Source organism: Opisthorchis viverrini (genome assembly GCF_000715545.1).
Source record: "Opisthorchis viverrini unplaced genomic scaffold opera_v5_8, whole genome shotgun sequence".
Taxonomy (NCBI): domain Eukaryota; kingdom Metazoa; phylum Platyhelminthes; class Trematoda; order Opisthorchiida; family Opisthorchiidae; genus Opisthorchis; species Opisthorchis viverrini.
In genome coordinates, this window is record NW_008751664.1 from 1359617 (window position 1) to 1371071 (window position 11455).

At 41.6% G+C, this 11455-nt stretch overlaps 1 protein-coding gene across 1 annotated transcript; it reads right to left on the reverse strand.

The window, feature by feature from the left end:
* Positions 1–383: 383 nt before the first annotated feature.
* On the reverse strand, positions 384–7047 carry T265_00789 (hypothetical protein; the record flags this gene model as incomplete). The annotated part of the gene is made up of 2 exons (XM_009164661.1): positions 384–544; positions 6975–7047. The coding sequence occupies 2 exons, from the start codon at positions 7045–7047 to the stop codon at positions 384–386; spliced, it is 234 nt and encodes a 77-aa protein (XP_009162925.1).
* Between the last annotated feature and the right edge of the window lie 4408 nt (positions 7048–11455).

Here is an 11455-nt window from a genome sequence, read left to right on the forward strand (position 1 = left end):
ACGTGTTTATTTTTCTGCAATGATTTTGGGGATACAATATAATGGAACGAAATTATTGGTGGCATAAGATGAGTAACAGGTGAGTAATCGCCACTAACTAACTGAGACTACACCTTACTGATGAATTGGAAAAAGGGCGAAACAGCTGGCGACGCCAAAGTGTGAATGCTTTAAAACTTGGAGAGCATATTGCACCACACATTCTATAAGATATAGTCATAGAGAGAGATGCCTTTGATGCCTTTGTGTATCTGCCTCCAAAGCCAACGGGCATGAGAGAGTTATAAAATGGTATGCCAAACCACACCAAAAAATAGAGGGTATTATCCTCACAGTTTGTTTTTCAAACATTTTTCTTCCCTAAATGAGTGGGAGGAGATGGTTCAGTGGTTAGAGCGCGAATTTATTGACCGGAAGGCTCTTGATTCGAACCCATCGTCTGCCTCTTGGTGCCTCCTGTCTAGGCTGGCGCAACCTGGCAATATCCTAGTACTCGTGCTTTCCGTGAGTGGCATGGCTGCTAGGCACCGTAAGAGTGCTACAGCTGAACGAATATTTATTTTTATTATGGGTTTTAGACATTATCAGGGGAATAATCTACTGATTAGATCCTTTGCTACCGTAGATTACTTCTCACGACCACTGAAATCCCGAATTATGTATTTTTTAAATCATGGATAAACTATCTGAATGTATAAAAATTGTTGTTTCCACTCAAAAGTAGAAGGAGGTTGTTTCTTAATCTCAGTCACGTAACTGTGAATTCACGGGGAAATAATTCGGCCTTTAAATATTGGTTGTTTGAATTCAGATATCTTATTGGGAGTGATTGGAAAACATTTTGTTGGAAAATAGGACACGTTTGAATTCCATTGATTGTTTGCTTCTTCTTTCAAATCAATAGGTTGTTCCCGCTCTGCAAAAGACAAAGAGGTATTCAGTTGTCTGATCAAAGAACGGTTATGGTGTGTCTATTTACTCCATTCTGTGCATAGAAATCGTTTACTGAAACCGGTTATTTGAACTCTCAAAGTGAGAATACAACCCGTTGCGGACATTGCGAGTGGCTTCTGATGATGATGTTAGCTTTTACTCATCAATCATTTTCAGAATGCATCACAAGGGGAAACCGCAAAATTCATTGGTTTGTTGATAGGCTGTCGGTTTCTCAAGCGGGGATAGAGCGCATGATAAAGTGCCATTAGAAGCTAACTGAATAGACAAAATCAAAAGGGTTTACCTGCATGGCGCCTTACACATACAATTTGCCTACTAAAATAATTACCGGCTTACATTATGGTCCTTGGATGCTTCGCCGCAATGGCTCTATCAAACAATGAACCCTTTGGCTGACTCAGCAGTCTACTTCAAGACAGAAGAACATTACGAACAGGCAGTGTACCATGAGGAGGACGTTACGGGTACTGTGAAACAATCTATCTAACTGTATTTCCATGGATGACTTTCCTGATATCGTGGTGTGCCTTTCTCCGTAACTTAATGATCATGAGATAGGGATACCGATAAAAAAAACTCTTACCCACAGTGCGGAATTACGACGCAGTTCTGAAAATCTCTATGACTTCACAGGTTAAACAATGTCCCGTTGATTTAAACCCCCTAAAACCACCGAGACGAATACTGTATTCCACAATTTATGTTGCTCCTGATCTTCATTTATCAGAATGTGCTTGAATAGCTCCGATGAAAATTCCCAGTTGTAAATAACCACATCGTGAGGTTCACATCTGACTCAGCTTAACCATTGAAACGAACGAAATACATTTAATGATCAAAACAGGTCAAATAGTGAAACTCTTTTGAGGATCATTCATCTTAATGTAGACCTGCGTGTTAAATTACACGTGCAGAGCTAGGTCTTACATATCGTCTCGGATTATTCACCTATCCGGTTAAAAATGATATAATCGTTCCACCGTAAAATCTTTCACTGTTGAGCTGTCTTGCCATCCGAAGAAAGCATGAGGGTTGGCCAGGTTGCCCAATTCTAGACAGGAGCAGTCGAGATAAAAAAAATTTGGCTTCAAAGCACAGACCCTCTGGTCAATAATATCTGCGCTTTAACCACTGAGCCATCTCGAGCTCATAGTGAGGCAGCATTTTAATTTTCTTGCTTGCAAGCTTTGTAACAGCAAAATAAAAATAATGTTTGAGAAATAAGCTGGAACACTTCAAGCCACATGACATCAAAGTGTTTTTCTTGATGTTCGGAACGCCTACTGAAGATTTACTCTGTCACACCTACAACAGTTGGGGTCATGTCGGGTCAGGCATATCACGTTATGCTGGCATCTATTGTTGAGACACGTGAAGAGTGTGATGACTGCCATAAACTTATCACAAACCAGCATAATAATACTTGACTATTACGGGTACACGTAACGTCAAACACCGGCACAATTGTAGAAGTTACTCGTCTGCGTTGTTCTACGTTCCCGGCCATCGTCAGCTCAACACGATTTATCTAGGTCACTATAGGATGTGCTTATGTGAAGCTGTACTGAAGACATTCGCGACACGTGTCCATCACTCAGTTTATCAATCAGACAGTGAAGACTGTTGGGTTCAAACACAACAGTACTCGGCCGACCGATTATTTTAATCACGTTATGTTACAAAATACAAAAACAACGGGAACGTATTTCAATACAAAAAATACACTAGTCTCCCAGTGCCAATACAAATGACAAGGATCAATTACAATTATCTTACTGTAGAGAAGAACGTCGTACAAGCAAGTGGCAATCTCCTATTTGGGTGATAGAAATGCAGCGAAACACTAGGGCTAATACAGTGACAAATTCTGCTTACTCTGCAACAATTGCAATTACCAACTTCGTTCACCAAAATCCTTGATATTGTAGAAGTTAGGACACTTTTGTTAGGGGAAGCCTCCACTGGAAACTGCTGGCTGGAATAACATTATAAACAATAGACTGGATCCGAATTTGCGTTTGATCGTATTGTAGCAATTTTCATTTCCCCATATATCAACGGTCAGAAATACATGAGTGTATATTTACCGCAAAAGTAATGGGTCGTTGTACTGATGTGGCATTAAGAGAATGACTTCTGGTTACGTTGCCTTAGACTATGGGTTGACACACACACACACTCGCGCTTTGGGGACAAACTGGTCTCCGTAAAATCATCATGACCTGAGACAAATGCACTCATCTGCATATCTATTTTGTTTTCAAGGGAGGATCACGTGCATTTCTCATTTCTGATATTTCTTGGGCACTTTGGATTCAAAGTGGAACATAAGTTTGAGAAAAAATCAAAGACTGAGCCTACTTGATGAGCCCCAATGAAGGCGAAACCGCTAGGAGGTTGTTGAAGAGCTTTCAGCAACCTTATAAATAGTTACTGTTATCATTTGCCCCATTCACATGATCATACGCGTATCTGAAAGTTTTTCACCAACTCATATTGTATGAGCCTACTCATATCATCACCATCCATGAAAACCAATTTAAAAAACTGCCAGTTCTGTGCCTGTAAGGAGTGGCCCTCATAGACTGGAGGACTACGGTGTCCGAGTAAAAAATGCCACTTATGTGTTTGTTTGGTCGGTCGGTACAGCTTTCATATCAGCTGAAGGTAAACAGAGTTTTTTTCATAAAGAAAACTACTCACAAGTTTGCTGAAGGCCCTTCAGTTGTAGAATATCATAAACGAGAGATTCATCTGAGTCTCTCGTGAAAACCAAATTGATTTGCAAACGAGTTTAGTTCTCGTAAACTAAGTTTTCTTAGGCTGCGAGGAAACCTTTTTGGAGCAAAGTGCTCTTTTCTGGAAGTTCTCTTCTGAAAAGCCCTCAATCAGCAAAAAGGGATGTAAGTGACCAGACAAAAGTAGATTGTGTGAGGAAGAATGCCTACCATGGGTTGCTTACTCAACAGGGGACAGATCTAGTATCAAGACTCCATAAAGCTATGTTATTTCTATACCGTTATGCAGGTTGTTTATATATTATATTACCATGCGATATTTAAGTTAATGGCCCCGTGTTATGAAAATCTACAGAAGTAGCAGTCATGGTTTTGCAATTTTAGACATCCGAATCTGAAGAGACTCCCTTCAGGAAAAGCCAGACCCAGAGACAAGTCACTTTGTTTGATTCACGAAACAGAAAAATTCCTTCCAAAACAAACTAATATTAGTTACCTCCTTGCAGTGACCTGGCTAGGCGAACAAAGTTACGTTTGATGAACCTTGCCGCAGATGTTCAGCTCGTCACTCAAAATCAAGCCCGCATTTATATTTCCAAAAACTAGCGGTTTGAGCTTGGAATGATTTGAAGTGAATTACAATTGCGTTCCGTTCCGTTCAGTTCCGTTTGCGATACTCACCAACTGAATATACAGCACGAAGATTGCCTGACACGCTATTTGAGATACTCCAGTTCATTTCCCTGAAATAGCACACTACTCACATGGTTGCTGAAAGCCGCTTGACAGCCCACTGCCAGTACCTCTTATCTTGAGACACACCTGGTACGGCTGGCCCCTGAATGTGAGACCCAATCTTACGGCACCTGAATAAAGTGCTACTGTTTGGGGAGCTCATTAGTTGAAGTCCATTGTATATACAATATACTGCAGCATTTCGGACGTTTATTTAATGCTATAGCCTGTGGCTACAATAGTTCCTGAACTTACAGTAATAGTGAGTAGAGGTGAGGCGGATTAATAAACTTGCACTCACTACTGTTTGTTGAATAGTACCTGATACTGTCACTTTCGATTCTTGTGTGAAAATGTTTTCTGAACTATTTTCACATCGAACAAGGAACAGCAAGGCAAAGTCTTTTACCCCTACTGGATCAACAAGACATCACTGACAGTAGGATGTTCTTATCGTATGCAGTAGAACTCTACCCGAGCCGTTTGTCAAGAGCTGGCTATGAGCAAATCCGCCGCTTTATCTACTCCATATGAAGGTGTTCGGAATGAAATCTCGTTTGATATTTCCTGAGTTCCACTCAATCATTACATAAAGTCACTCTAAAGTTTCCGTATTCAACCTCATTAGGTCTTTTATCTGTGTTCAGTTTGGTCATCAACATGAAATTATGCTTACAAACGTGCGTCCTGACTATCAGTTGTACACCCCAAGAATCACATCTGTAAAAGCGAGGGAAATGTGAATGATTTCATGCTTGACATCGTTATCCTACGTATTAGCTGAAAGGAAGGTGAGAAAAGTCGTTGGATTATAGGCAATACACTGCTCATAAGGTTGCTGAAAATTCTTCGAAAGCCTACGAGCGGCTTCGCCTTTCTTGGATTCCAGGTGAATCTCCCACAAAACCAAATTGTTTTGCAAATCAGTGTATTTCGCTCAAAAGTGATTGTTTGGAGCGACAAATTAGACCATATGCAATGGCAGTGTTGCCCACATAGTAATGCGCTGCAAGTGTTCCAGTTTACTTGGAGACTAGCACACAACGCTTCCGTCCAAAATTCAAATTCGTCTTTGTCGACAGGACCGTCTGCAAGCATCAGCAAAAAAAGGCTATCCAGTTGAGGAAATCGCGAAAGTATGATTTTAGTCTAACTACAACGGTCAGTTTGCGCACATGATTTTATGTACCACCTGTGGATGGGTGACCTTGAAGGAACGACACTTCATTACAAGAGACGGTAGATTTGATTGTAATCACAGCTAATTAGGCAAACTTACAACTTTATCAGTCTTTTTCTCAACCTTGTTTGTGACAAACAACCCCGGACGATTGGAGAGTAACTTCCGTTTGTTTATTGGCTAAAGGCTTTCAGAACAAATCGCTGTTTTGTTTTAAGTAGTTCGCTCTGACGAAGTTAAGCCGTTCACAAGTGGCAGAATACACGTGACTGTTGCGTGTAGAATTTTGCACCTGGTAGGATTGCGCGCACTGAATCCTGGTCACTTCCGTTCATTGGGATGCATCATTGAAAGTGGAAAACACTTCACTTAGTCGCAGGTCAAGAAAAGTTTGCAAAGTACATGAGTGGATTTTTCGCTCTCTCATGAGAACTAGTGCGAGGCTTCAGCCATGGTGAAATTTTTTCAGTAAAATGAGAAACAACGAATGAGACAGCATCGGCTTAAATACCACCAGATTGAAGCTGTATACATTGCGATGACTAGCGTTAACTGATAGAAAACGTTCCAGATGTTTGGTTTGTGGAAACAGAACTGTCAGTTTTAGTGGAAAACGTCACAGTAAGTGACTGGCTTTACAGCCCCACTTGCAAAATGCAACACTTAGAAAACTATTGAATTCATAGTCCAATATTTTGACAAATTAGTCGGCTGTCAGTCATGAAAAAGCCGACATTTTCAAGACCCCTATTCTTGCCGGAAATTACTATTTGTATACCGTTTTTTCCTTTAATGTCCTTGAAACATTGTCAAACAAGACTTGTTTGCATTTATACAACTTGCGATTAAAACGAGTACAGCTTGAGTTCAAACTCGCCATCAATACCGCATTTATATCAATAATTTTCGAAAATTCACTGGACCACTGTTAACTGGCTGCGTTTTGGAATTTTTGAAGGAATCACCGAAAAACCACTGCACAGTAATCTATGACATGCCTGGTTATTTCAATGCTTTGAGCGACAAAATTATAGTACGGCGTGTCAGGAAAGTCGCACAAAAACCGCTGAAATTCGTGCACAAGAATTGATGGAAAGTGGACCCACATTCTGCCCCATCCACAGTGATATCTGTGCGTTATGACTCTTGCTTGTTTGTGGTAGATAATATGATCGGTTCCATTGGGTGAACATTTCGTGTGATTTTAAAAACAAATCAAACTAGTCCGAAAGTTTAGTTGTGCCGCTTTAGTTCTGGCTAATCTAACTGACTAAAAACAGCATTCATTTTTATCAGTATCATCACTGTTAATCAAGTAAACAGCACCGAATTATTCGGAGTAGCCAACATAATGATCCAATCACGTTCAAATATTCCACTCATCTGATAAACAGATAAATGGACGAAACCAGAAACGATCCGTCGGAGAGTTTTCATCACTCTTGTGAAGTTGGAATAGTACTGTACATGCACATACACTTACAGTGATGCATCAACTTCGTGGCGGAAAGTTTACTAGCAAACTGAAAAATCTCTTTCGTCATCCGTCCAGCAGCTTGGTATACTGTTTCTGAAACGAACGATTATTCGAGCTAGGAAATGCATAACAAGATGGCTCAGTGGTTAGAGCGCGAATTTACTGACGGGAAGCGCTGTAATTCGAACCCGATCTCTGCCTCTTGACTTTCCCTCTCTGGGCTTGGACAGTATCCTGGCAGTATCCCAGCTGTCGTGCTTCCTTCTGGTGGCATGGCAGCTAGGCACCGAAAGGGTACTACAGCTGACCGATTTTATACACAACAACCAAGCCAAAAATTATGACCAAACGACAAGGAAAACCCATTGCCAGATGGTTTGCGAGTTGACCATACACCAACCGCACAGTCTTTGCCTCCTCGACTGCTGCTTAGGATGGAATCACTTGTGCATCAGAGGTTAACTTGGAAGATTACATAACTTGACAGGAGTCTGATGGATGCGATAAGTTTTATCTGCACTGTAAACAAAAGCTAAAATCCGGTGTCACACTTTCTCATAAAGTACAACAAAAAGATCAATTAAAACCCCCTTCCTGCTACGTTGTTCATTACTGCCACACACCAGAACTTTGTGCGTAAATTAAACTCAGACCGATGCGTATGGCAGTACACCGTTTTCTACCAATTGACGCTAAACGGTAACTAGGTCCTGGCCTGCTTCATACCTGGGTTCGGGTATAATTTACGTTCACACTACGAGAATTAACCCCTCATGCACCACATGTAGCCATTTATTTTCGTTCGCCCAACCTCCTGTTAGAATTTTGGATATTGTTCCCCTCTCCGCGTCTTCCCCTATCGAGACACAGCAGTACTGATTCAGGCACTCAGCAGGGGGATGAGACTTGTTTGGTTTCGTACTGCAAAGGTTCATCACAGCCTTGCTGACGATTGGCTGTTTGGCCACCCAATTTGTCTAGCCTCCACTGGCCAGGTCGCTCAGACACCAACCTAGCTCTTGTCATGGGGGCAGAAAAGCACACCAACGAGACCGGAAATTCCAGGACGAGTCACACATGCCAGATGACCTGACAACCAATCATCTCTCAAGCACACCATTAGCGTGACCTTAAATCTCGAACCTTATAAAGATGCGTCATTCACCGATTCCGTCAAAAATTGTCACGTGGTGTGCTGCGAGCTGACAAGTAATTTGCACGCTGCACGGTTTTTTTTATCGCAAGGATTTACTGGACATCAACAAGGTAAGTGCTACCACTGTCGGCTTAATCCAAAACCTAATGATAGCGTCTGTTCACCGTTGGTCTACTGTGATTGCGTGTACTACAAGAGATATTCTGTGGTGAGCAGGATCATTATGGCAGTCCAGATACGCTTTACTCTAATAACTATATCACACACTGTATCCCTGGTAGCTACATTAACTACTGATCGAGGGTTAGGTTATTTGAACCCCCGCTGGTGGTCTCTCAACTATCCTATTGGTTGCATGTGTTGTCATCCTGTTTCTTTTCCCATGTAGACATTTCTTAAGTATCCTTAAAGTACAAATACAAATTTTAGATGCATTTATACACCTTTGCTTTTTTGCTAGTCATACAATAGTACGGGGACCTCTCATACATTATCGTAGTCTCCAAAATCTTCCAAAATATCTGACCCAAACATAAGCGTACTGTTGCACCCATCATTCGAGCTGTGCGCGTGAGTTTTCGCGAACAACAAAATGAGCCACACAAGCATTTGCCTTTCTCCCCATACCTGTTTCGTAGCCTTATCAGCTTACAACCTGACCTTCAGGTCTTTGTGATCTTCGCTGGGGAGGCGTTTGATTGGTCTATTTGGTACTGTCAGTGGACACAATCAATGCATATCCATCAGAAAGGCACTGATAAACAAGTTACTTGCTTTGTGTCTGGTAGGTCACCGTGGTATGAGTGTTTTTTGTATGTCAGCCAGCCTTTGAACTCACGGTCAATACATTGCATAAACAAACTAGGTGTGGCTGCCAATGAGAAGGGATATTTACTGTCGAACTGTCATTGGTTTTCAACCCTGCTAGTCGTTTTTTTCGCGAAAACCATTGTTTATCACTTTCACGTCAGATTGGGGTAATGTGTGGTAGTCACCTGTGTGGCCTATCAAAGATACAATGGCGCATGTACTTTGTGGGTGTGTGGCTAGTGAAACCGGATAAGTGTATGAAGGTCATGGGTCTTCGCTCAGTATCTGGAACGAATATATACAGCAACACTGGACAATGCACCCAGTTTTCGAGAAAGTAAATTCATAAAAGGTACGTTGGTGACCATTTTTTGAAGATGCACATCGATAACTACTCAAACAAAAGAGAGTGAACTGATCGTATAAATCATGAGAACCCAAAATAATTATGTCGTGAGATATACGATAAATATTACTTTAGTTTAAAACCTGATACGTGCAGAGCACTCACTGTCACCATTTTTAGTGCAAAACATCCACTCATCATGTAATTATTACTCTGTTTTGAGTTCTTCGAATTCGCATCCGTCGAACACGAACAGTCGTTCGCTACATTCTACTACCTGCATGTTGAATCAGTATAAATAAAACATGTCTTCTGCTGGTACTGAGTGGGAATCAGCCAAACTACCAAACTTCATCGTGTCTAATGCTATTTACCGGAGACGCTAACAAGAAACTTAATATTTTGCATGCAGTACGAGGCCCTGTGTACTGTTTCTGGGATATGTTCACCTGCTTCCATATGCTGTTTGGAATCAAACGGACCTGAGTTGTGTTGGCACTCGAAAGCGTTCGGTTGCGCAATTAAGAACTTTTCCTATATGTTGCTTTACAGAATGACGAGCTACAGATTAATTGATGAAGAACCGAAATCGAGACGATTGGAAACCATGATTGTTCTTCAGCTCACTGCGATCGCGGACGAACTGGATAGAGAATGGGCAAGAAAGCTACCGTACCAAGAGCGTAAAAGGTGCAACTGTGGATGTTCTGTACCGCATTCATCGGGGCGGTATCCAAGACCTATTGGAAGGCAGGTGAGAAAGTTTTACCTCCAGATCTTCTTATTAGGCTCTGACGTTTTGTAACAGTATTGTAAACCGAAATAGTGGGACGCTGTGCGGTAATCCTCTTAAGAAATATCACACTGAGGGGGGGGGGGCTTACCCAAGTGAGAACTCCCTAAGCGAAGCTATCAGATGGATCATTATTGTATCTCTGTCAGGTTAACGGGTTGTTCCCGACTCTGAATGGACACCTTGTGCTGTTTCCACTATTCAAAAGAGTGCTTCTAATAATGTGTCTTCAAGAGCGAATCGAAATTAATTGGTCTCAAAACTGTTTGTATTACTGTAGACAATTGTTTCTAAGAGAGGAGTCTTCAAGAAGATCGCACTTGCCCACCCTAGTGGAGTGCTTATGACTTCCAGGCCACACAATTATTGGTAGTTATTGGTAATGCCGTCTGAGTGCATCCCAAGTCAGGATGACAGCGCTGTTGCATCTTACATCATTAGCACCCTTCTATTTCGAATCTCAAGGTTTCAAACAGTCCTTGGAATCCCTTACTCTGCCTTTCGCTTCATTCAAACTTGCGAAGTCGGATAGCACTTTGCATGTGCGTCCAAGTTCCAGTGTATCCGAATTAGAACTGACAACTGGTGATGCAGACAACGTCAATACCAACTTCTTAGTAAAAATCTCTAAGAAAATAACCATACAGTAAGGACGGACAAAATAACCGATGATTGGTAAACCAACCATATCAATTAGATCGACAGACCGTACGCGTCTAGTTTACGAACTTCTTGTGAGGGCATGAGCAAGGCTTCGATTCCGGCCTAAAATGAGCCAAAGGTAGTTCTTCTCTAAAACAGCGATGACTAAAAAAGGACACATGGGCTCACTAGCCTAATCATTGTGTGACGGATACCGGTTGTGGCAAACCAACCCACTTGATACCGCAATCGTTGGTTTTCATAATTTGTTTACTAGGAGGGCAATGAAACCCCCAGTCCTCGACTACCGTTGCCTCAGGCAATGGGTGACATCCTAAAATTTCCCCAATCATTTAATACACACTTTAGGTAGTAAGCCAATGTACAGTTTATTGTCCTTGTCCAACCGTAAAGCTATCAAAATCAACCAGCAGCAGATTCGTTCCCAGCCACACCAGACGCTGAAGTTAATTGTCTAAAGAGCGATTGTTTAAATCAAGTATCACTCACAATATCCCAAAATTACTTTCCTTTAACTTGTTTTTACCATTAGGTGATCAGCACCTTATGAAATGGCAGTCGGGCCCTGCCAAAAGGAACTCTTGATGACTCTGGGAGCGA